A 27,991-nucleotide genomic window follows, 5' to 3' on the forward strand; every position below is an offset into this window, starting at 1 on the left:
ATATCACATACAATATTTATATACCTATATATTTAAGTGATCAGCGTGATGAGCTGAGTTGATTTAGCCATATCCGTCTGTTTGTCTGTTAACGCGAACTAGTCCCTCAGTTTTTGATTTGACAATATATCTTCACGAAATTGTCAAGTCAACCGTAAAATCATCGAACAAATTGTTCAGATGTTCAATAGTATATAGGTGATATACAAACTGACCGACCAAAATCATGTTCTTGCATTAAATTTTTTATTTGTGAAGGATATTATATTGTAGCTTCACTGCAGCCGAAAATATTTTTATTTATCCATTTATAATTCACATAAGAATTCGGATACATGACTTAAAAGCAAAGTCTTAAAATTACTTATGTGAGTTAGTATTAATTTATATTTATTTTAAATGTTATCAGTTGTTCCCGCCCGGAAACAAAATTTTTATCGAGCTCCCTTTTTTTTTTTTAGTTTACAAAATGTTCGTGACGAGCAATTCGTCACCACAATTATGTTTGTTCGCGAAGATATTATTGCTTGCTTAGTCTGCGGTACGTGACTGTCACTTTTCCGCTTTACAACACTGTTTTTTCAGACAGCTGTTTTCAGTTTCTTGTATGCGGTGTATTAGAATAATTTGTGAATTATAGCAGACTGTAAATAATGCAAATAAAATAGTAAATTTGTTAAAATACAACGAATACAAACAAGAAATGGATGTAATTTTACCTTACAATGCGCAAAACCGGGAGCATTTCTGCAGTTCTGCTCTACAAGTTGGGTTCCATGAATTCGTTGCGGTAAGCATTGGCTATATATTTCTATTTATTTCTACGAAAGTTGATCTGTTTCTATTGTTTATTTTAGTTGAAATTCTTCTACACCATGAAGGATTCCGACTTGGACGTGTTCCAGTTAATGGCACGTGAACGCTTGGAGCTAGTGCTATACGGCTGGGAAGTGTGCCAAGGACATTGGGATGAATTGACAAACAAGGAAGAAATATCACCTCACTTATGTACGGTTCTAAAACAAATTACACAATACTCTCTAGATATATGGTTCAGCAATGAATGGGAAGAATGCAAACCACAATACAAGGCAATGCTTTTAGTGTGTATTAGACGGGCCAAAGATATCTTGATGAAGTTGTATGGAAATGTCTTTGACTGGGACTACGCGTTGCAATTAGGAATCAAACCTTGGGGCATACCATATCTGAAACAGTTTATAGCGTGTAATAGCAACCTTATAAGAAGTTTGACTTACTCTAGTGAGCATGTAGAAGCACCAGCTGCTGCCGAAGGTGATGAAATCTGCTTCTTTTTGTGTATTTTGTAATAATGTTAATAATTTTGTACACATAGATATCGAACATTTGAAAAAGGAAGGTTTGGTTTTGCTGTTATTACGGCTCATTAAGCTCTTTGACGCCGGATTTTTCGAAGGTGCTCGTAAATTATCAATGCGCATTATTGCCGCTTGGAATCATGATTATGAGGAGATGAAGCTTCTATCTCAACAGTCCTACCCAGAAATAAGGGATCAACACAAAAAGTGTTTAATTCTTATTTGCCATATTTATCTCATGGCCATATATGAAATGGATGACAATCGTGGTTTCGTTATTGATAATGTGGTAAGTATAAAAGTAAATGAAAAATGAAATCCTCCGGTATACAATCCACATTTTTTTCAGGTGAATAACATACGATTTTACTACCAAAATATGACGGAAGTAAGGAGCGTTACCAAAAATCCCGAAGAACAAATGGAGTACACACCCGCACGTTACATAGCCATAACCTGTATTAATCTAAATATAAGCAGTAATGAGTTCATTGACGCCTTCATATACGACTCGTACGATGAAAACTTTGTGAGCCTATTTGGCGTCATATCACAATCGTATATGAGCTATCTGCTCGGCAATTTATTAATGGAAATGAATAAATTGAACGAGGACGATTTCGGCAAGCGCATTAATGATTTCAAACGCGTGATGCATCTATACATCAATGAAAGAGAACGCAGTGAAGAATTCATGATGCAGGAATTGCACAAAAAAGAAATGAAACGTCGAAGCCACAGTTTGTCCGCAACAAAGGAAAATATGACGGATTTCTGCACGAAAATGTGTAAAGGTAATCGATTAAGTAATATAGGCAGTAGTGAACATATGGAGGATGGTCAGCAAGCAGTTACCACTTTGGAAGCGGAAAGCGATCGGCTTGTAGATTCTGTTTTCCAGCACCTGCCCAATAATGAGGAAGTTCTTAACTATGTTTACACGGTGCTGGTGAAGAGGGTAAACCCTTACTAGCTTGATATGGTATTTACGCAATCACTTATTGTATCTTTTTTTTAACTTTTAGACACACAAAGGCTGGTATTTCGCCAAGCTGATAGTGCTTCTAAAAATCATTGGTTTGCAGTTGAACGCCATCGAAACTTGGCGGTACCATCCGGGACTAACACCCGAGTTTTTGCTGAATCTCGAAGTGAAACTCTCGCGGCTCTTTGAAGATCTGGCCATTATATTCCAAGATCACCTATTTATGGAACAGGAATTTTGGTTAACTGGTTTCTATTTGAATCCATGTAAGAAGTACTATGAAACCGTTATACGTAGTGGTATGCGTTCGAATCGACTTAGTCATCGCTTCGAAACTGTCGAAAATTATGACGAAGAGGAGAAATATGAGGGAAAAAGAGATCGCCGCGAAAAAGGTGACAGGGGCGAAAAGGTGAACGCCATAAACGCTAAGTACGGACTGCTTAGTTCGACGATCGATGTGAAGGAAATATTAAAACTGGCCAATCATGAAGCGCCCGACTTTGATTATGGACCACTGTATAAAGCATTGCGTGCCTTCAAATTGCCAGACAACACCATTAAGGATCTTCTGACCGTCATCTTCTTGCCGCGAAACAAAAGTTTCGCCTGGGCTCTCGACTGGGTGGAATTGAGGAAACGTTGCAAAACTTTACTTAAAGACGCCGACAAAAAGCGCCACTTTGTGGAGCTAAACATGGCTGAGGCAAACGATCGGCTGAAATTTTTAAAAATTGACTATGAAAAATACAAACACCGACCGCAGCTGGATTATGGCAGCATCGAGCAGGGCTACGAGAACTCGAATGCACCTAATTTCAATAAGGACAGCAGCGATGACAACGATGACGAGGACTCGGAGGACTTCGAAGCGGACTCTGACCTGGATGAGCCGGCTAAACATGAACGTAAGTTGCTCTCGACCGACACACACGCACAATTTTACTGTTAACAATTTCCTTTCCGACTATAGCGAAGAAAAACGATCACTCAGAACTTTTCGACTCGTACTTCATGAGCACACGTCGCACCAGAGCCCGCGCTGCTGCTATGATCGCGAATGTCCTGGAAAAGGATGATTTTACCACCAGCGCAGATGAAGTCAAGAATACAAACGAAACCGCAGTGGAGGAGAAAAAAGAAGCTTGTGGTGAAAAAGACGACGCCCCCACCGGCTCAACAACTGCAGCAAATGAATCTAAGCGAGACTTCAATGAAATTTTAAAAGAACGCAAGTTATTCGATAATAGTACCAGCGGCTTCAGACCCTTTGCGGATATATGGAGCCTAAATTCCCAGGAATTAAAAACCGTTGAGAATAGAGTACTACATTTGGAGACTGGTAACCTGTACAGCAAGTCGACCGAATTAGAAATGCTGAAAATGAAGACGGCCAAACTACTTTACCAACAGCGAAAAAGGTATAAAATGGTCGAGGCCATCAAAAATGAGGGGGCTGCTAGTAACTTGGACTTGGGAGAGAACAAAAAGACTGACGGAAGACTAAAAGAAAGCACACAGAAAGCAGAGGCGTTTAAGTGCAAACAAGAATGCACCACCGATGTTGAAATGGTTGTGCCTTTAAATATTTAATTTAGCATTCTAATTATACTAATTTCTCTACAATTTTGCAGCTCGATGACGAAAGCGACGTCTCTACAACTGCCCGTCGGGACAGTGACGAAGTTAATGACTTCAGCAAAGATGAGCAAGGGGAGGATGAAAAAGACGCTCAAAATCTCATTAAAGCGAATGAGCGGGTGTTGGCGCCTGTGGAGAGAACAGCGCAAGAAGATAATCTTATTCAGCTTTGCATGAAGAAGAAATTGTGTGTTCGTTTGCGCAGACTCACAGTCGCCGATGTGCGAAAACTACGACAACCCAGCGTACGTTTGCAGCGCATGGATTTGCAAGCAGTGGCCGATCGAATGTGCAAGCAGCGACGTGCACAACGAAGAGGTTAGCTCTATAGACTTACAACACTTCTCTTTTTTATATTCTAAATGAACTTGATTCACTTACAGCGACCTACATTGAGTCGGATGAAACCTCAAAGTCGAGCAGCAATTCTTTTGGAGCTGAGCGCACCTTATTGGACACACTTAAGCGTCGCCTGTACTCATCAGAGTCATCCACCGATTCGGATGAGTATAAACAGAAACGACGCGTAGCTCGTCCAATGCGTGGCAGATTTGGCAGCTCGTCGATGCATGCAAGAGTTCAGCGTGCGCAATCGAAGAGCTTGAAAGTAACACCACGCAGCGCCAGTGGTTTGAAGTTTCGCATCTCCACCAATGAAACAAGTGGTGGCAGTGTGGCCACTACTGTAAACGCCACCAGCTTACCCATTATCGATTATATACAAATATCATCCTCATCGTCGTCGGATGAAGTGGAACGCTTTGGCTCATTGCAGACCGTACGAGAGGAAGTTGACATAACTGCGGACCCATTATATGAGGAGGAAATACCACTATACAGGATTTAGTTTAAGTCGGTGAAGCGATTTTAGTACATAAGTTTTATTTATGAATGCAAGAGAAATATAATTTTGCAGTATTTACGTTTAAGAGGATTTGGTTTGCAGAATTTACAATTTTAACTCATTGTTAAATTTAACGCGCAAAAATATTTTCCTTTACATACCATGTATGATCTTTTCAACTTTTTAAGGGGCACACCCAGTGTGATCGTCTAGAAGAAAGGTGTTTTTTTTTGTAATTTAAATAAAACTACTGTAAGGTATATTAAAATTTTGAGAATAAATGTATTTACTCACAACTAGTGAATATATACATAAATTGAAAAAAAATATATAAAAATAAAGCTTCTAAACGTATGCAGTAGTTGCGGCTCTCACCGTGTTTGAAAGCAAAAAAATTAAAAATATAATTCTGTAAGATATTCCGAACTCGATGACCTCCGATTGTTAAAATAAAAACATTTAAGTTTAACAAAATTCAAAAATTAATTCAGTTTTTAACCGGCTAAAATGAAATTTTCCATAAATTGGCAAGTCATTGTACGCAGAAATATATAAAAAATAAAAAGAAAGTTGTATCTCAAAAATATGTGAAATATTAATTTAATTTTAGTATGTTATTTTAAAGGTACATATATACTGTCGAAATATGCTAAATCAACAAAATTGAGTTTTTAAAAATTCACACTAGGCGTGTCCCTTAAAATAAACACATGCATGCGCGTACATACACACATACTTATGTATGTCGCGCTCTTAGTTGATTGTGCATCGAGAAAGCACTGACATTTTTCGCCAATATATTTTATGAATTATTTATTTTGTTTTGAAAACAGGCAATGCAGACAGCAAATAATAAAAGTTAATAAAAGCATGGACCTTCTTTTATCTAACAATTTAAAATTTAACAGTAATAGAAGCGCGATTTCTAATAGTACAAATAGCGTATATCGAAGAAAGGTTTCAATGCGCCTTAGTCCACCGTTATAGCGTTGACAGAAAGCCATAATTTCAATATATTATACAATGTGAAAAAATGTTTGAATCGGAAATTATAGGTGAGCACCAGTAATTTAAGCTATGAAGCTCTACTTGTGATTTCATTCCACCAATGGAATTCTTTTCGTATCGGAGAGAGCAAATATTCGCCAAATTATATAGAGGAATGCTGCCGCGTTGACATTCTTGGCCGAATTAAAATCAGAGTACGTTCCGACTACGGTCCACAGTCGTAGGTACGATGCAAGTGGGTGGCAGTGCTGGAATGCCTGGAAGAGCCAAAAAAATTCCCGTTGAACACTTTTGACAATAACAACAAATACTCTCCATACACAAAAACACTTCAAACTATCAAAACTACGGGCGAGACCTTGTCATACTAATGTAGAGCCGAAAGGGTCTAACCAATTTGAGAACTGCGGAAAGGATCTCTGCAAAACGACACTAAACTTATATCTTACTTTTAACGTCAAATTCACACAACTACCGAGGCATTTATTTTTTAATAAAACCTATTTTTTAAAAAATATTGAGCTCATTTTACGACAAGCGTTAAGAATTTTTTTATTTTTTAAAAGGGTTAGTGGTTGACTAGAGACGAAGTCAAGAAAGCCAACAAAGAACTTGATGTTTATCAAGAGTTGAGACTCGAAAGACTTGGAAATGAAGGCGATATAGTGTTCTAAGCATGCGCTCTTAAAAAATATCAGCACAATAGAGTTGGAGAACTGGAAAAGGCAAAGGCAAAGAACTTCATGATTATGTATGTACATATATATGTATGTACGAATGGTGTTTGCGGAGATCTTAACCCTTAATTTGATTTGTGCTCATTGAGATAATTTGCATTAATTTCGCTTTAATTGTGCACCACCGTTAATGGAGAGCAGTGAAAAAACCTGTTCGAATTCTGGCGTCTACATATATATATGTATGTGTGCGCGCGCGTGTGTAAATATTGCATGCGGCGTGGATATTATTTACTTATGAACAGTTATGTAGAAAATATTTACCAATGGCCTACGGGCCTAACTCAAATAATTTATACATTGCGTTTTTTATTTAAACAAATCAAACATTGCTCCGTCAAACCTGGACGTATTCGAGTGTGTGAGTGCTTGTACGCTGGTATGAACACTAGTTGCCTCGAGCTAATTGCGTTCTAACAAGCGGCGTAAATTCAATTCGTAACGCTCCTTATGCTTGCCGCACTACCCTCGAGGCCCACACACACACGCACACATACAATATGTGTATCAGTGGGATTGTGTACATTGAAATTCATCGACAGCATCGACGACCTTTGCAGCGGCAACACCACCAGCTTCCCCGATCCGTCTGCGTGAAAGTTAGTGTTGTAATTTGAGATTTTACTGCAATTCGACGGCATTGTGTTGAAAGAATTCCCACCCCGATTCGTCGCGCTGCACTGTCGTTGAATGGAAAATGTGTAAATCGTTTTTATTTGACTGCACCTGGAATTCGATTTGGCTTTTGTGCGTGTTTTTCGGTGGACACTCGAATTTGACGCACTCACACATTCGAATTTAATGGAAAGTGTGGCAAATCTCATGAACTGGGAAGAAAGCGAGGACTACCTAAAAGTCGTCTGGTGGGTAGTTATAATAAAATTATGCTCGTAATTAAAACAAACAAAAATAAAAGCCAATTTTACGAATCGAGTTGGACGCACGAGTCGTTTTCAGATAAAACCATTTTGTAGCTAGATTATAGCACCACCGTCGATCATTCCGTTCTCATTGGCCACGTTTAAGACTCCTTCTTTATAGATCCAACCAAACGGTGGACCAACATTGCGGAGTTCGTCGAATTTCTTTACGCCGATTTACTGACTAATTTTGGGCCCCCCATCGCTTCATCTGTCCACATAATCCGTGTTTATTCCGGTTTCGGTATCTGCACTGTAAAAGAAACGATGCTTTCCGAAGGCTCTATTTATATATTACAGTATACAATGAATCATGTTAGAGGGGGTACAGATACCAGGACAATGTGGGCAAAGTTCTTCAAATGATTTTATGAAGTCAACAAAACAAAAACCAATTTTGAAATAATTGTCTTTACATATGAGCTGAGTCTTTGCAAGTTCCTAGTCTACGCTTACTCTTTTAGTACTACTCCGGGCAGTTGATTTTTTAAAGTTCCTTACACTCATGGCAAAGGTTTGCTACATTGACTAATTTCCTTTCTTACTGTACCCATTGCAGCCAACTCAGTGCAGCGTTCGAGAATTCTTCAAATTGTGACCCAACCAATACCTGGACATTCGGGCGATATTGTTTACCCACATCAAGATTATAACCTTTAGACATTGACTGCCGGTAAAGGAGAGCCACTAAGTAAACAGACAAAACAATAAGTTCGAAAATCTGCACACAAACCAACAAACACATACATATGTACATAATGCATAATTATCCAGCGAGAAAAGTACACTTCAAATCTGCTGGAACATCAATAACGAAAACAAAGCAACAATGCAGGCGCGCAATGTGCATTCGCAGGAACCCCCGCTTTGGGATTATCATTTGGCTGTGCTGTCAAAAAGCACACACACACACATAAACATCGTATCTACATTTGTAAGTGCACATATCCATGTGTATTTATCTAGATATCTACATATATTTGCCAGCGAATTTCGAAGGTCCATGTTGTATTTGGCCCATCCATCACACCCAATCATGGCTGTGCATTTGCGTGTGTGTTGGTGCTAAGCAAATATGTAGAAAAAATGCATAGAAGACTCGTCTAAAATAAATAGAATTCTATACCCCAGGAAGTTCTGCTTTTTTTCATTCGTTTGACCAGTTCAGCAGCCGTCGCTTCGTCGATTAGGCTGCAAAATTTTATGACACCCTAACGCCATGGCATTGTCAAGGACAATGAGCGAAATGAATTTTAATGTGATCGACACATTGTCCGCAATTTGCACAGTGGCAAACAGGCAAACACGACGGCTCCATTCGATGGAAGGATACTATTACATACAAACGCATATTTATATCGACATTAATTTTAGTCAAATCAGAAAGGCACACAACATTAACAGCGAATTCTCCACACCTATTGTGGAAAAATGAGAGTGGAACCAATCTTTCATACAAAATTTGGTAAAATTATTTCGTATTAATACTATTATTAAATATTCCCATTTGCTTCCAATATCATATTTCGGTCAGTATCACTTCGTTAGTTAAATACTGGAATACAGAATACAAATACATTTGGTTGTCTATGAATTGTTATGTCTTGGTTTGTCTTTTCCAAGTTTCCAAGTTAGAGAACGTTTATTTAACAAATACTTGTAAAGGTCCCGACTTCTTTCGAAGTTAGCTTAACCGCACTTTAGACAACAGCGGGATAATAACAATGTTTAGCTTTTAGATATTTGTTATATTCTTAATCCAACACCGTAATATACCAATATTAAAAGGTACCCAATATACACTGGATAAACCATGTGTCCACGTTCCAATGAAATTAACTTGGATTCGTTTTGAAATTCACTATATCTATATCTATAGATATGTGCACCTATTGAAGGGTTTTTGAAGGTTTTCCTGAAGTTCATTAAAGAAAGATTGGTTGCGTTTGTACATAGACTATATTGAAATGTTAGACAGGGTTTCCATACTTACTTCTTATTTCTCCTTCTACTTTGTCCACACCTCTACCAACCAAGACGCAGAGGCTCTGTCTATTTATTTGATGACAGGAGATAACTCGTCTTGGTCTCGTTCACCAGCAGATCATCCGCCCGATTTTTATCGAAGCTGGCGAAAAAGAAGTGTGACGAGTTAAATCAAGTATTGCAGTCGGATATATACCACCGAAATGCCGAAATGCTCTCAGGAACTGTCAACTTGACAGTATTTTCAAAAATTATTTGCGGATAGTTTTCTGTTGCTACAACGAACAACATGTCATTAGGACTTACAAAATTGTTTGCCTAGAAGTCCTGTAATTAACTGATTAAGTGTTCTTCTGATTAATAAATGCTGAAATTCTATCCGTTTTTTTCAGGTATATTCCAAGATTTGGGGAAAATACCATTATATTGATTTTTCCTATATAAAGCTAGACTTCAATGGAACAGACCGCGGTAATGGAGTAATTTATGTGGCTTGCACAAGGAACACTTAAATCATCAGTACCCGCAACTTTGTTATTCTTTAGGGACACTAATGCTCGATCTACTCTAAATCGAACAATGTAGCATTAAATCCATCTTCCTAGATTGCGGTTATTTTATATTGTTTTTTACATTTTCTCTAATACCAAAGAGTATATTTCACGCTTAAAATGTCCCATTCATCTTATGAACACATGCTCATATCTATACATTTTTTATTAAATCGCTTAAATTTGTTTTTGTGTTCTATTTATTTAAATTTTTATTAGCCGCACGTGCCACTTATTATGCCAACAAGACAATTTGTTATTCGTGGTTTAAGCCGCTTCCTGCCAACTGTCACGCCAACCGCCGACAACCGCCTCAGCTTCGTCGTGGATTCTCTTCAGCACTTGAAACAGTTGCAGTAGTGGCAGCAGAGTCTAACGGCTGTTGGTGGCACGCGACACTCACGCCACCGCCACCAACACAATGACTTAAGGACTTGTGGCAGTAACCACTCAATCGCTTAACCAGTTATTCAAACAACCGTGGTAGTATGTGTGCGCGCACCGCCAACCTGCAGCGCTGGTTACTCGCTTGGTTTGTTTACCTTGCGATCCTGGGCGACACGTGCGGGTGTGGTAAGTGCCAACAGGCGCCAGTCAAAGCTTACAAACCGATTGCTTTGGCTTTCGATTTCCGCAATCCACTATGCCCCTTTGAAGGCGTGTTTCGTTGTCTACGAAGAATGGCCGGCTAACGGTTATGGTGTCATCGCCACTTGCACGGACTGTTGCGCCTTTTGTCATGTAATTACGCTATTACGATATTCAAATATGGCTCGGTATGTGGCGCACGTCATGTCACGTGACCATGTTATGATACCACAAATGCTCGGGTGATGCCACCGCTGTCACGCCTACGAAAATTGTGACAGACTCGGGCACTTGAGTGCGAACAAGAGCCGAAGTGTTTAAACGCTCGTGAGCGAGCAATATTTTAAAGGGTTAATTTATTGAATTAGTGCATTAGATAATATTACACAGGCTGCTGAGTATTCCCCATTTAACGATGTTAAGTTGTTTAAAAAGCAATTAAGTCCAATAATAAGCAAAAAGGGGGCTTAAGGAGTCTATGAATAAATAATACTAACAAAGCAAATATGAGCATAGTTAAATGTCATTCAATTGCATCCCTTTCTAGAATCTTACTAAGCTCTACTTATTTGATTATGAGTTGATTATTTTTATACTCTCGCAACCTGTTGCTACAGAGTATAATAGTTTTGTTCACCTAACGGTTGTTTGTATCACCTAAAACTAATCGAGTTAGATATAGGGTTATATATATATAAATGATCAGGATGAAGAGACGAGTTGAAATCCGGGTGACTGTCTGTCCGTCCGTCCGTCTGTCCGTCCGTCCGTCTGTCCGTCCGTCCGTGCAAGCTCTAACTTGAGTAAAAATTGAGATATCTTTATGAAACTTGGTAGACATGTTTCATGGTACCGTGAGACGGTTGGTATTGCAGATGGGCGTAATCGGACCACTGCCACGCCCACAAAACGCCATTAATCAAAAACAAATAACTTGCCATAACTAAGCTCCGCAATAAGATACAAGACTGTTATTTGGTACACAGGATCACATTAGGGAGGGGCATCTGCAGTTAAAACTTTTTTTTTTAAAGTGGGCGTGGTCCCGCCTCTAATAGGTTTAATGTGCATATCTCCTAAACCGCTAATGCTATAATAACAAAATTCACTGGAAGCAAATGTTTTTAGCACTTCTATTGACGGTGTGAAAATAGTTGAAATCGGGTGGCAACTCCGCCCACTCCCCATATAACGGTACTGTTAAAAACTACTAAAAGCGCGATAAATCAAGCACTAAACACGCCAGAGACATTAAATTTTATCTCTGAGATGGTATAAGATGACTTTATAGGAACCGCGTTCAAAAATAAACAGTGGGCGTGGCACAGCCCACTTTTAGGTGAAAACCCATATCTTGAGATCTGCTTAACCGATTTCAACCAAATTCGGTGCGTAACGTTCTTTTCATGTTTCTATGTCATAGTGCGAAAATGGGCGAAATCGGATTACAACCACGCCTATTTTCCACATGACACCATTTTCAATTCCATCTGATTCTTTCACTTTCCACTATGCAAATCAGGTAACAATGATTATATCGGGGTAAAACTTTGCGTGAATAATGCAATTAAAGTATGCCACCTTGCGGCCAAAAATTGTCTAAATCGAACCAAAACTGTTCAAACCCCTAAGTACTAAATATGTGGACCCAGTGCCTATAGTTGACCTTCTACCGAAAATATCAGTCAATCCACAAAGAAATCTCAAACGAGTATACCATTTGACTTTGCGAGAGTATAAAATGTTCGGTTACATCCGAACTTAGCCCTTCCTTACTTGTTACTAATAGGAACGTGTACCAGGCGTAACGACACAGAAAATAACGAGTTATGCAATGGCTCGAGTGAAATCTAAAATTTTAGATTTCCAGTTCTAAATGATATAAGAGTAATTTGGTCAGTAGTATTATGGTTAAACATTAAGCGTCTCAATTAATGGCCATGAAATTTATAAATTTAGAAAATTAAGAAAATTCTATATTTGAATTATATATCAGCATTCATAACAGAATTTCAGAATGGACTCGTTCTCTTTATTTATCCTCCATTTTACAAAGTGGTCATTAAAGGTTCGTTCCAAATTTTCCTTGCCAACAGCAGACAAGAATGTGATATGACAATTAGAAAAGTAGAAAAACTTTCAGATGCGAACCGCCTTTTCGCCTAGTTTGTGAGTTTGATCAAAATTACTAAGAAAAATCGAAGAAAATTTCGATTATCGTTAATATCGCCTTTAACAGTATATTGACAAATTGAATGTCGTTTTTATGTATTTGTACAAGGTATGTTCGAAAACAAGGGAAATTAAAATTTCGCGAGTGTGGCGAGTCCAATGGTCAATTTTTGTTATCCTCGTATTGATAGACATGTCCCTGAAGTATGATAACATTTTCAGCTGTATTTATTGCTTACTTTATCAGTAACAGTCGCTAAGGTTAAAAGAAATAGATTTAAGAGTTTTTTCGTGCATTCTTGGTCAAAAATAATATATAAAAGCGCATCGATGAAAGAGCTAAAGGTGCATAATATCAAATTGGGACTATTTTGAAGGCGACAACATTAATATAGACAAATTAATAAATATTTCTTTTAAACGAAAACTCCCGTTATTTTTTGAACACACCACGTATATATAGCCACTTTTCAGGAGAACCCTTTCGAATGCCAATCGATATTAGAAACAAGAAAAAACGTTAACTTCGGTATGCACCGAAATTAGAATACTCCTTCACAAATACAAGGCTCGTTACAAGAACTTGATTCAATTTGTATGTTGTTGTCTTAAATAATAATCCATGCCAAATTTCGTGAAGATACCTTGATGTTGTATAGAAGCTTTTATCAAACCCAGGCCTTGCGGAGAGATAGTGGACAACTTCAAACACGGCACCGCAGCTTGTAAATTGCTACCAAATAACGATCCAGCTTGACATACTACCATATGATCTACAAGATGAAGACGTCGATCACTGGTTATAATACCTCTTGGATCTCTTCCACCTACGAAACAATTTAATTCTCCATCGAATATCAGACCGAATTCCATAAACTTAGGCCATAGTCCTTATATGTCTTTATATCTATGATGTACTTCGAAATATTATTAGTGAAATTCAAAGAAAGATTCAACAGAAAGCGTTGGCAGCCCTCTCTTTCCAGTTTATAGGTAAAAACATTATATTACCCATCCAAATTCTCAAAAGGGGCATAATGTCATTTGTAAACTAAATAATAAGCAGATAACTATCGCTGCTCTACTCTCGAGTTAAACATTTTACTGCCGATTAAATTATGTCAACGAGCGTAATCGCCTTTTCTCCATGTATTAGAAGTACTATAATCATTTATTTTGTATAACGATGTCTCCCCTGTGTCAATTCCTTTCATCCTCTCATCCACCTGCCCACAGCTTCTTTCGCATAAAAGGAGCTTCCGAAGTGATTACAAACCAATTTTCGGAACAATGAACAATCAAGATTCTCTGTGGCATAATAATTTGCGGTTTGTATTGCAAAAAGAAAGAAATATCGCCATTGGGGCCACAACAAAATGGTCACTTCCTTACTTTTGCCTGCATACACATATGTAGAGCGGCGAAAAAACACCAACAAAACAGGTCTTAACAGTTTCCACAACATTTGCACATGAAGTGCAACGGCCACAAGTGGTTAATGCTTGGAGAATCCTCACTAGAATTGCTTGACGGACATTGAACGCATCGCGCCAGCGCCACAATTAGTCGCCAGCGGGCCGTTTGGGCAGTGGATAATCGACAAAGTTCTTTTTTCATTGCCTTCCTGCTCGGCTTCCGATTTGGTTTGCATTTGGACTCTTTGTGTTCAAATAAACAAATTTGTATGTATGTAAGTATTTTCCCTCGGGGGTGAGCTAATACTTGGCGCAGTGAAATTGCTACCCACTCACCGTGAACGCACGCGGGAGTTGTTGGACTCGCGAAAAAGCGAGAGTAAATTAAATGTATCAACCCTTAAGCATGCGTCTCACATTACCGCTGATAAGCCTCGAGGCGACACGTTGTTGTGGACTTACCTCTGCATGCCGTGCGTGTGTGCAAATGTGTGCGTGTGCGTAGTACAAGTTTGATTGTTTGTACGCGTCGCAATTTCATCGACAAACATAAAAAGGTATAAAAACAAAAACAATTAACAAAGAAAACCTTAAGCATATTCTGATAATTTAGGGTTGCCAAGTGGTAGATATTTAACATATGAGTTCTTTTAGTGGAACTGATCGTAAAAGCAATCTAGGCTCCAACTGGCTTTATAGGTTTAGTTGGCAATTATAGACTTATGCAGACGACAATATCTCATATATGGATACGGGTGCAGATGAAGCATTACAATTTTGGACTATATGGTAGAGGGGCAATTCTATTAGCTACATAAAGTTATATCCATGGCTTGCAGTTTACCTCCGCGATTTTTGGTTTCTTTGAGCTTAAAAATCAAATGGCATGGAAACCAGATCCAACTTTGGGTTGTGCAGAAACAATGCAGAGGTCTAATATATCCAGCCATCTAAAGCGTCCATAAAATACTTCCAGGTCTGGAACTCTCATTCTCTAGTCTGTTAAACGAGCTCCACAAATATTAATTTCCTCATAATAAACGAAATTCCGTGTTTAAGTACAGCTCACGTAGCACTCTTATGGTAGACTTATTTTGGCAAAACCGTTATCTGCCTTGGCAAACCTCTCTACCAAATATGACAGCATTTTTCGCCCAGGCCTCCTGTAACACCAAAAACACAGGATATATTTACTAAACCAACCAATCCATTTATTTGACTAAATTTGGCAACTCTTAACAACATTTACATACGCACATAAAATCATAATTTCACTGCAGACGAAGAGTCAGCGCTGCTGACTTGCATGCAACACACACGCACACTCGCACACAGAACCACCAACTGATTGCAGCCGAATCTCTTTGATCGCGCAACAAGCATTAGTGTCGCTCGACCAAGTCATCCTTCCGATTGGTGACTACACTCACAGCTCACGACGCTGGTGCCTCAGCATTGGGCGGCTTGTAAGGGTGCCGCGGCGGTGGTAACGCAATTGACAACGCCATTCCACACCGCGCGGCCACAAAGCACTGCAACCGTTTTAGTTGTTGCGAACTAGACCAACCCCCTGCAGTAATCGGCAGGATTTGAGATGGCGCCGCCACGACCGACATCAATACGCAAGGGGTTGCACTGCTCGAGCGGCTCATAAGTGCGCGCTAGCCAACGGGTTGTTGCGATGGTCGCACATCGAATATAAAACTAATGAGCGCCCTTAAAGCCCGTTTAGTTGGTAAAGAAACGCGCAACGGGCAACAACCGAAACACAAACGAGTGATCACACAACAAAAGTAAAAAACACACAAAATTACGTGCGTGAAAATGCATACTATCGACATTGAATCGTACCGTTACTGGGTCGTCAAGTGAACGAAGTTTGCGTATCTCGTCAAGCGCACAAACGCCGAAGTAACAAGTGTTCATAACTGACTGTTGGGTGAAAATAAACAGATTTTAAATATAACAGTAAAATGTCTTCGTGCTATAGTGGTTTTGACGATCGCTCATTCGAGTTTGAAGATTCGTCCGACGACAGCGGTTATGAGAAAAGTTTCGAAACCGACTGCAAACTTACGCCGCGTAAGCTCATCTTCGATGCTGGCGCTGATTTCTATGCGGCCACCGAGTCAGCCATGCCTTCTGGCTGTTACAATAGCAGCGGAGTTGGTCAACTGATGGAGCGGGTTTCATTTCCCGCACTACTCGATGCCAGCAGCAACCATAGTACACGTAGTGGACGCACACTCGTAGAGCATGTGATCAGCAAAGCGCTGGCAACAGAATCAGAGTTCGCGCCCAAGCTAACATCGACACCAACAAAGAATGCCGCCGGCGCTGGAAGTAGTGATCAACCGACTGAACCGCGTCAAAAGCGCAAATATGCCGTCGGCAAGAATCGTGTAACGCGTTCACGGAGCCCTACCCAGGTGGTACGCATCAAAAAGGTTCGGCGCATGAAAGCAAACGATCGTGAACGAAATCGTATGCATACACTGAACGATGCCCTGGAGCGGCTACGCGTCACGTTGCCGTCACTGCCGGAAGAGACGAAGTTGACGAAGATCGAGATTTTACGGTTTGCGCACAATTACATATTTGCGCTCGAACAAGTGCTGGAGAGTGGTGGCACAATCAATCTCGATCTGGAGAAGCTGCAGAACTTCACACTCAGCGGAGAACGCATCACCAAAGAGCTTTTTGATGCCATTTTCGTTAACCCACAACCCTACACGAGTATCTACAGCATGGGCTGTGGGCTCAGCGGTCGTATGCCATATGAGCTTCAGGAACAAATGCCAGCAACACACTCCTACTTGGAACAACAGCATCTGCTGCAACGCGGTCGTCCCCCACAAGGCTACGCATATGGTAGTGACATGCGCCCCTATAATGTGCAACATGAATCACATAAGCCGTTGGGCGACCGCTTGGCGGTGCATCCACACTTTTCTCAGGAGAAATATGAGCTGTATAAAAGCACCTTCGAAGCAGCAGCCAACATTCAACCCACCTCAGCTGTCATATACACGGGTGGTATATGCGCGCAAGAAGAGCGAAATAGGCCGGACATCACTCCAGCTGGATTCGCCACACAGCCTCTATACACCCAACTGTCTACGAACAGCAACTGTTATATTCCGGAGGATCAGCCAACGAGAATCGCACCATCACCACCCATGGTGAGGCAAGGGAGGGAGATCGCGCAGCCGTCCATGATTCACCACACCAGCAGTTTTTACACTCAAACGCCACCTTGGAAGGATTACAACGAACAGCTGTTGAACACCAGCCATAGTAGCTTCGAACAGTATTCCCACGTATAGCAACGGGCGCTGTTAGATATTTTAGTGTATATAGTAAAGGTGTATTTGGAGAAGGAAGAAGGCCACTGGAGGGTATACATTTTCAATTTAGTTCACAGACAATCGTAACAGAAATAGGAATACGTTATTGGTTTTTGGGTTCTACGGATGGCTTTAGGCACTCAATGATCTTTGCAACTGCTTGATCGGTTATAGTTTCAAAGCCATGTATACAACTCAAAACTTTTCAGTTCCATTAATTTAGTTCACTAAAAAAATTTCTATTCTCAACGAGAACTCATCCACAAATTTTGAAGTCAATCAAAATTTCCAATTGACTTGATTGAATACTTTAAAATTGTTGTAGATGATGGTTGTGCTAATAAAGTTAAAAACTAATAATTACTGAAGCCTTGTTGGGATGAGAAAACAACCCGTGTTGCTTGTCTTAACAATGCTTCTGAACAATATATATATATGAATATATACCATAAGATCTCATTAAAGAAACTGCTTTGCAGTTCTACGCTGTTGAGTAACGGATCTGCATATCAGTCTTCTTTGAAAAACCAAAATTATAAAACATTAATTTCGATATTTAAAAAAAAAAACTATTTTATTATAAATTGGGTTTCGCTGTAGTGATCTTCAGCAGATCATTTCAGAAAATCCCCATTTTAATAACAGTAAATATTATCAAATACCAACTGCTCAAAAATATAACAATTATATTTTTGGAGGAGGTATTTATACAAGATTACGGTATTAGTGAACTTGAAACTTAGCTGTTAATTTTTTTTTTGACAGCGTTCTATTAGACTAACTCAAAGTATCAGGTACCTAAAAGTAGTTGTTATAAGCTTTATGAAATGTGAGATTTTTGATATTTACCAAAGAGAAAATATTTGTGAATAGATAAGTGAATATATTTTAGTAAGCTAGAAATTTATTGTAATACATTCAACAGGAAGCTAGTCATATCCGATAATAAAATAAAGTACTTTATAGGAGGTTAAAGTTTACGAGAGTTAGGTGAGTCTACTAACGAATCAATTAATACAGGTTGTAATGTAATGAAATATATACATACATAGTTGTCGTAATAAATGTACGCTGATGAAAATAAAGTTCGAGAAAGAAGAATATTGTGTTAACGTATTTATTTTACACACGGATTTTTATTTCCAACTCAGAAACATCAGCACCATTATACAATTTTAACCAGTTCTCTCGTCAGGAAGCAACAAAGTGATACTCGCTAAAATTCCAACTTAGTGCAATAGATTCTCGTATATCACAAGTGGCTTGAAGGGAGATAGTACACTGTGGAGAAATAAATGCTAAGAAATATTCAAAGAACCGCAGCGAGAATCTCTCTATGCACCAAAACAAAAACCTAACGGACTTTGAAAGCTCTATAGAACTTGTGTACAATATCTCAAGGAATTTTTTTTTCTTTTTCCACTTCTAAAGAGCCGGAAATCACTAAATGCCATTTATCGTGGCATAAATATACTATTGCAATACATCCATGGTTTTTCGATGCCATTTGTGATCTGATTATAAACCTTTGAGTGGTGATCTTGAACCCTTTCCGCAGAGAAGAAGAGACAAAAATATTTACTTTTACCAATTACAAACAATATATTTCTATGATGAGATGCCTCAGTGAGTAGAGCCATGGCTCGACTGGTGCAACTATTGGACAAATTTTATTATATGCAAAGTATTTTTAGAGACCGCGACGTAATCGCATTGGTTTGAGGTAGAGTAAAAGATTTAGTTTGGAAGCAATTAAAGTCGTATCAATAACCTTATTAAAGTTAAGCATATGGTACTTTTGCCAGCGAAGGCTATTTCTTTTCGAGAATTGTTCATATACAATAATCATGTCATAAGAAAGTCAAGAATATGATTTCCACAATAAAGATGGCAAACAAAAGAGATTGAGAAGGAGGAGGTGGAAAAGCAGTTGGACGAAAAACAAGCACGACTTTGGATGCTTTCAAGAACCAACTTCCAAAGAATCTACAGCGGACGGAACATTTTAGCGGCTTAAGAAACATCGAACAAAAAATGAAAACTCTTGAAAGCGTTACAAATATTGAAAGTTCTAACAATATTAGAACCATTTTTGTTATTTATTATAAATTATTAGTTTTTCGTTCCCGCGTCCTTTGATTCGTAAATGAACTGCATATAGTTTTTTCTATGTGACACACATACTCACATACATGTATGCTAAACGATGTAAGTCATTAAATCGGCAAACAATTTTTTTCACGTTTGTCCGTCCGCAACAATAACAGTGAAATCAGTAGCAACAACAGTAATAACAACAACCCTAAAAACAACAGATTTCGACGAAGTAAAGAAACGTCAAATTCAAATAAATAATAATAACGAGCAGCTTCGCGCTGTGAGCAGGAATATTGCCACATACGCGTAAATACCGCGGCCTCTTCGGCAGATCCAACACACACGCGAACCCCTATGCTTGGCTGTAAGAGCGCACCCGTGCAATTCGTTACGGGGTGAGTTAGCCAACCAGCAGTCTGTCAGTCAGTCAATGAGCGTGTGTGTGTGTGTATGAGTGGATTGCAGGAAACAATAGGAAACTTTACGATTTCACGTCACCTGCCATACACAATGGCCGGGCGCTGAATTACAGATTTGCTCTCAACATCATACACAACACCACTACACACAAACACACGCACTTAGCCCGTCAGCGTTTGAAAGAAAGAATGCGAATCGTGAAACATGAGCACTGGACCCGAAAGACGTGAATGGCACTCAAATTATATAGTTGAATGCATCGACAAGAGCCGAAAGAGCGGAGCGAAGCTGTCGAGAAATGATTTTGAAAAAAACTGCAGATTTGTAAATTTCGGTGAATTCGCAGGGACTCGTTGGCAGTTGCTGCGGGTGGTGCAACTAACGTGGGGTATAACTTATTTTCGGACGTAATCGCAAAAACTTATATTCTTCTGCATAAAGCTACACTTTTTATATAACAAATTGAAAGCTCCACCTCCATAGCAGGAAGCTTAACTCTTACACACACCGTTAGCTGCCTGGTGGGTAATCAAAATTTTGGCTGAAAAGTGCGCTGCTCAAAGAAGTAGCAAAACAGTGATTATTCCAATCGAATGCTCTGATCCAGACTAGAATGCACTAAGCCAACAAAGTGTACACAACTTCAACACGAGGCACTCGGCTGTGCGTCGCGGTGCTGTTTTATGCCGCGCTATGCTATTCTAAGCGACACAAAATGCCATTTGCGAGGTTTTGTCAAAGGTGTTAGGATTTATCTTTGTCATCATTCGATGAAATCCATACAAAGACGCACTCACACACTCACTCATAGATGCACAGCAGGACAGATTTAGGATTGTCAGGTCCCTGCATTAACGGTGAACTAGCAGGGGTTGCGAATCGCATTCTGCTTGAAACCAAAATGAAATGAAATAAAACGAAGTGAAATGAAATAAAAGCAGGCTTGCTCCGCGCCTTGCCAGGGTAGATTCTTATCCGCCAAATTACGTTTGATCCGTTACGTGGCGGCTCGTCTTTCGATTTGAAGTTTTTTAAGTTTTTCACTTTTCGCTGAACTGCTGTTGCGCGAAAGTATGTTAATGCATTTGAGTTGAAATTATTAATAGAAAACAATTTTCCGATTTTAATGAAACGATAAGAAAACCAAAAGAATACAAATTACTATCCAACATTTACATCGCATTTGTGCCAATCATCCGGCTCGCTGATACTTTTGGGAATTAACTTGATCACTTTGCTATTGCTGTTGTTATTGTTGTTGTTACGGTTTATGGCGCAGAGATTGATAATAGCGGTTCTAGTATGACTGGCGATTTGCACTTTCATTGCACAACGACAAGTCCTTGCGCAAATACATACACACACACACACACATACATACATAACTCTCATGCATTATTCAACAGCAATTAAGCGGACAGACTTGTTGTTGCTTTTTCCCTGTGGCTAACAATGGCACTTGAATCAATCAAAAGTATACTTTTTGGCAAATTTCTGCTCGGATAATGGAGGACAGCTCTGAGGGGATCATTCGGTAATTGAATATATTGAGTAATGCCATTGTAATGGAACGCCTGCGTGTGTGTGTGTGTGGAAGACGGTGGTGGTGCCAAAGGGTTACTTGTTAATTTACTTTTGAGTCTTTATTTACTTTTGATGTTCATCATAAAACAGTTGCGTTATTTACATTTTGCCACGCACTTTTACTCAAAGATAATAGAAAAATGTTAATCGCCAAATTGCAAACGAAATGCGGAAGTCGGACATCTGGGGCCACTGAGGTGGTGTAACTAATAAGAATTCCTTTAAATCTGATACAACCGAATGGATGTATCCTAAAGGCTAATTTCTATAAGCTACTCTGCTGAAGTTCTTAAAAGCCTTGACATTATTCCATTATGAGTTGTCCAAACCATCTAAAGAAAAGTCCACAAACCGAATTATTGTGACGGGTTCAGCGCAAAGAAGTGTGTGCAATGCAATGTAGATGCAAATAGACCCTTATATGTAAATCACTTCATTTGTGTCTCGCTTTACACATCGCTGCATAAAATGTCGGCCCTGAAATCAAACGTGCTTTTGGCAACAATTGTTACTTTTAACTGATTTACCAAATGAAAGAGTCCTCTTCCTTTTTTGTAGAACAAAACTGACACTTAACAAGTCTCTCTTTCAAGACCATTACAATACAAAGTGGCGTGAAAGATTTTTGCTTTCTTTGGCAATGGCTCTGAGTAGTACCAATCTAGCCAAAAATATCATTTCACATTTGTGTTTCACTCTCTGAAGGTAGCTTAGTTTTGTGAGTTGATATTGCAGGTGTGTTTCTGGTTTAACATTAGACTGCCAACAAATATCCATCAGCTGTTTGAAGGCGTATACGAGGTGTGTACAAAGGAAAAGGTGAATTTTGAATTTTTTTGAAAAGTAGTTATTTATTCATCAATATCTATTTTGTCCCCTTTAAAGTAATCTTTTCCAATCTTCGAAGCACTTCTGAAGTGCACTTTTCGGTATGGCCTTCAGCTCTGTCTTCGATTCTGACTTGATCTCATCAATTGTGGCAAAACACTTTTCTATCATTGATTTCTTCAGTTTTGGTAATAGGAAAAAGTCGCAGGGAGCCAAATCTGGTGAATACGGTGATTGAAGCATGATTACACTTTTGTTTTAGGCTAAAGAGCGATACTAATGCGACATTGTTTTTGCTCAAAATTTAGCAATTGCATGCCCAAAACATTCGAGAAAATTGAATGGCGGGAGCCGATTGATATGCCAACATCCTCTGCAACTTCTCTAATAGTGATTCGACGATTTTCGATGCCAAAAATCAAAGAGCATACAAAAACGTGACTAACCTTTTCTGTTGTCAAAAACAAACTACTAATCGAAATTAGCTCCTAATGCAAGCACATGATAAACCTGCATATGTGTCCGATTATACCAAAAACAAAATATCGATAATCATATGTACACAGCCCGCGAAAAATCAAAATTCACCTTTTCCTTTGAACACACCTCGTATACCTGATAAAGAAATGGAAAAATTATTCTATATTCTTTTCGAGTGAAAATATTGCAAGTAATCATACGGAAATATGAAAAACAAACTAAAACCAATTATTACTAGCAACTTCCACAATAACTGTGTAAACACGACATTTGGCGGCGTTGCAAATCACCAAACAGTCCCTTTAAAACAGAACCAAGTTCATGAAACGCTTCATTTGCGAAAAAGGCAAAATGAAAATTATCGAAATTGAAATTGATTCGCCTTAACCCAGCTTCAGCGAGAGTTCAATCCGCAGGATCAAAGTGTCAGAACGCGAGCGCGCACTAATAAATAATTTCGCAACAAATGAAGCGAGCAAGTGGCGAAAATGCAACTTTGATACACTCGCATGCCTATTACCCAAATGGCAAAAAACAAACATATTTAAATGGTCGTGTTTGAGTGTGTGTGTGAGCGTGTTGCGCCGCAGCCGGAAATCGAATCAAATAAAACCCTTTCGCTAATAAAATGAACACATTTTTTCGTACTTTAAAATTTGCTTTGGTTGTAGAGTTACCGAGCTACACTCGTCCAGCCGAAGCTGCAATGCATCACACTGCGACACACCTTTTTATCGGATGTTTTATTGCCCTGCTCGAATTGGTTTATCTGTGAAATGTGCACTCTGCCCTCCTGTCAGCCGTCAGCCCTTCGCGCTGGTAGTAGTCTTGTTCTCATTTCGCATTTTGTTTGTTCGGGTTAAAGCATTTTGCTACAATTTCAACCCGTTCGCTCGAAGTCACGAACATGTGTGAGTGTGTAACTGTCTATAAGTCGGTTGTGCTGCGGCATCACGTGGTGTACTTAGTGTTGTTGGTAGCGTTTTTTGTAATTTTGCCTTACTTTTGATTTTTTTGTGAAACGGAGTGCTTGCTGGCGAACGGTAGTTGGTTTGTGTATCCTGTCAACCGAAAAACATCGGATAAACAAATAGTTGCGAGTGTTTCTAACAAGTATCCTTTCGGCTTTGCATTTTTTATCGCGTATGCTTGTGTGTGTGTGTATTTGTATTTTTACTTTAATCCTTTGATGTGTCACATTGACGTCGTTGTTGTTGTACTAAACACTGTTTCCAGTTGCAATTTGTATGCACGAAGTGACGTTTGCGTGTTGAGTTGTGATAATTTTTTGTTTAAAATTTCAATTGATGATTTTAATCCGCTAAAATCGCTTTAGTCAATATTTAAAGGATTAGCGTCAGCCGAAAGTATAAAAGACTAGCAACTTTTTGCTAACAACTAGAAATAATGAAGTCGAGGGATTGAGGATTTAAAATGTTTTCATTTATTTGACTCATTTGGAGGTTTTAAGTAAGGTTCAATAAACATTGAATCAGTCGATAAGATTTCTATTAAATGAAAAATACAGTTTTCAAAGATTTTAACTATTATATAACATACCAAAATATATTAAAATAAAATAAGAAGAAAGTATAAAAGATATATAATATATCTTTACCACTAAAAATTCTTTGCAGTATAGGTCCATTATTTCTTTCGTAAATACTTAGAAGGTATCATTATTATTATTCAAAGAAACTTATTTCATATATATATACATATGTATATGTATGTATTTAAATTCTCAGGAGTTTCTGATATGAGTGCAGCTATCGACTGCTCTTGCCCTCTTTCTACATATGTCGCTCTGTGTCCACTCTGCAACGGATGCCTGTTTCATTAATTCAACTACAATATTATCAATATGTTAGCTTGGAGCGAATTTCCCTGGTGCATTGCTTCGCATTACTTTAGATCATAAGACATAAATTTTAAGTTCAAAACATTTTTTTTTTTACTTTATTCTACCTTAAACACCCACAACGCTGTCCAAATTTCGTCAAAATCAAAGCATAATTGTGCTGACTTCCTTAAGGGGCACGCTTAGTGTAACAGCCTAAAAACCAAAATTTATGGAGGGGGAAAAAAGTCCACATCGATTGTTTTGAAATTCTCGGAATATAATTTCTCATTTGCGCATCACAATTAACACAGTCGTATACAGAAGTACATTTCGTTCAGTATAAGTTGCAAATTCATTCATCCGATAATTGTGTATCGTTTATAGCCGATTTGTGGTTGCGATTTTTTTTCACTTTTAATTGTGTTTGGACTTTGCGTGCCGTAACACTTAATACTGTTACAATTATATTTTTAACGAACATTAAATTAAGTACTGTTTGTGAAAAAAACACATTGAAGTGGAAATATCCTTTGATATCATTCATTTTTTAGATTAATTTCAAGTACATTGTGTGATAGTTAATTTTTTTTTCATTTTTTCCTTTTATACATGTTTCAAGAATGCAGACACAGTAAAACTTTTGAAAAAAAATTAATAATTTTTGAGTTATACAAGATCTCCGACAGCGTTAAAAACAGGTCCTCCTGCAGTGATTCCGTTCTTCTCCAAGGGTGAAAAAATATTGACAAAATGGCGGCGTTAAAAAAAAAGTTGAATTTTACTCCAAATTTTGGTCATTCTTGGCTTCAATCAAAAACCCGATAGGTCATTATACTATGATACTAATTTGCTAGGAGATATATAGGCTTCTCCAGGTATGTGCATAAAACTACTTACTTAAGAATAATTATGAACTATAAACCTTTGGGAGACATTATTTTTCATTATTGAGCTGTTTTTCAAATCGGAGCCCCTCCGGATTTTTGTATTTAGTGAATGAATCTCATAATGCATGGCATTCGTGAAAGCATGCCTTGGTTAATTTATAATTTCGAACCAACTAATTTAACGCGAGGATTCGCTCTAAAATCAAGCCATCTACTCGTATATCGGGCTTTAGGAAATTAGTCAATTTTCCAATGGGCACCATAAATAATAAAAATATGACATGCCTCGCGAAGTAACATAAGCGCCCATATAGGCGATCTTGCAAATAAATCATACTCACAAACATGCATACCATGCATAGTTGCACCAAGCAATCAACAAGAGCGTTCACTCCAACGTGGCAGCAATTAATTGTGAACAGCAAACACTAAACATAGCAGTCACATGACATAGAAGTCACTCAGCCATGCCCGGCACGCAACGACACGTTGTCACTAATGTGTCACTGGCGGCACGCGCAATGCAAGCAAAGGTAATAAAAATGGTAGGAAACGGTTAAAAATCAGAAACATTGCGGCAGGTGTGTGGAGTAGGCGAAAGAAGCCGTCCCGTACAGTCTCAACGGACATTTCGCCGCTGAGCGGTGGACGGCTTTTGACTCGTTCACACTTTACGTGGCAACGTTTTGGCGGCAGATGTCGGAATACTCACAAAAAGCACGCGCTCAGTCATACCAACAATTAATGACAATGAATGGGTGTCTCAATAACGGAAATTATAAGGATATGACAAGAGTGTAGAGAAAAGCATTTGAATGAAGGACATTACAACTAAATTGACACAGTTACATGGAAATAATAAAAAAAGAGAAGAAAACTGTCTAAAAATTGTGCCACACTTTGCAGCAACTGCTGTGGTTCGGCAATAATGGCGAGGCAGGATAATGCCCCTTTGTGTAATTTTTCAGGACACCGGGCACTTTAGAAAGCAGTGTCAGTGGTGCGCGATAAAACGGACTGCAGGCAATACAGCGGCGAAAATATTCGAAAAACTGTCTGAAGAGGGGGAGATTAATGCGCTATTTACTTGTACTTCCTCACTTTTTTGTGTGGCTGGTAATTAATTTTGCGAGTTTTTCTGCTGTTTTTTTACTGCTTTTCACTCTATTTTATGGGCTTTACTGCTTTTTTATAATTTTCTGAATTGTGTTCTGGCTACTGCGCCGGCGCTGGTGTGATAATCCCAGTTAAGCTTCTTTTTATTGCCATCCAAATGAAATTCGACAGCTTGATTGCCATTGATGACGGCGTAATCAATAAATAACGGCGACCAATCAGATCTAGAAAATACGTTACTTTTCAGCGTTGCACAGCGCAACAATAATCATTCATTACCAGATGCCTGCAACATGTCGCGTCATTTGCATTTATTTGCCACATATCATACAAATCACAATGCCACTAACAAGACAACAGCCCTGAGGAGCGTGATTCCACAGCTCACAACGCATTCACTATGCCCAACTTGTTTACACTCGCCCTAACTAGGCATGAAACCGTTTGTCGGTAAAACAAGGATGTCCTTGCAACACGCTAGCTCGTTTGCTGCGCCTTTTTCTTCACCTAATTTGCAAGAATCAACCATAAATTAAGAATGTCACATTAATTATTCACGAGCAATGCCGAAAAGGTGTCGGCATACATCTTCCACTTTTTTCGTCGCATTCGAATGTTGCTCCTGTGTTGTTGTTGTACGCTCAGTGCCATTGCATTTTAATTAACAACGATCAGCAAACATTCTCGCTTACGCTGTTGCATCGTTAGCGTTTGAGTTATCTTTGTTTGTGTGAATTGTTTCCGCTTGAGCCCACTCGAGACACAATGCCATGCAAAATGGAAATTTAAATATTTTTCTAACACTTTGTTGTACGTGTATGCAAAATAGTAGTGAGTTATACCCACGCGCAATTCGGCCGCATTGGCACAGTGGGCTGTTTTCAAAGCAGTTGAAGCCAAAACTATTCAGAATACCTTAAAATCGTAAGCTCCAGCACAAGTTACTAGATCGCGTTCATGCTCGGTTTTCGTAAAAAAAGTTTACGTTTCTATAGAGACTAGTTGTCTCCTGAACGCATTGTTATTTGTAAAATTTTGCCTTTCGCACAGAGAGCCAGCTCAAGATTCACATTCCACCAGCAAAACGGGGTGATATTCTAAAGCATTAATTATGAACAATAAATAGGCTTTCAAATATTGAAATCGTCTTAAGCGAATGAGGCGGTCGCAGTCGTATGGTGGTTAAAGATTGGGCGAGCAAG

General features: G+C 38.8%; 2 protein-coding genes and 1 long non-coding RNA gene across 3 annotated transcripts; all 3 read left to right on the forward strand.

Annotated features, from left to right (window-relative positions):
• Positions 1-588: 588 nt before the first annotated feature.
• Positions 589-5,171, forward strand: LOC106624624 (uncharacterized). Its single transcript, XM_036364274.2, has 8 exons — positions 589-790; positions 858-1,296; positions 1,358-1,629; positions 1,690-2,298; positions 2,366-3,233; positions 3,299-3,897; positions 3,960-4,284; positions 4,350-5,171. Exons 1-8 carry the CDS (start codon positions 704-706, stop codon positions 4,811-4,813), a joined length of 3,663 nt encoding a protein of 1,220 aa, XP_036220167.2. The 5' UTR covers positions 589-703; the 3' UTR covers positions 4,814-5,171.
• A 1,275-nt stretch (positions 5,172-6,446) lies between these two features.
• On the forward strand, positions 6,447-11,187 carry LOC138857661 (uncharacterized). The gene is made up of 3 exons (XR_011396852.1): positions 6,447-7,418; positions 8,035-8,409; positions 9,854-11,187. It is a non-coding gene; the product is annotated as an uncharacterized lncRNA (long non-coding RNA).
• Positions 11,188-15,934: 4,747 nt separating this feature from the next.
• Positions 15,935-18,588, forward strand: tap (Basic helix-loop-helix neural transcription factor tap). The gene has a single exon (XM_014244377.3). It carries the CDS (start codon positions 16,161-16,163, stop codon positions 17,511-17,513), a length of 1,353 nt encoding a protein of 450 aa, XP_014099852.2. The 5' UTR covers positions 15,935-16,160; the 3' UTR covers positions 17,514-18,588.
• Positions 18,589-27,991: the final 9,403 nt, after the last annotated feature.

Source organism: Bactrocera oleae, chromosome 6 (genome assembly GCF_042242935.1).
Source record: "Bactrocera oleae isolate idBacOlea1 chromosome 6, idBacOlea1, whole genome shotgun sequence".
NCBI lineage: Eukaryota > Metazoa > Arthropoda > Insecta > Diptera > Tephritidae > Bactrocera > Bactrocera oleae.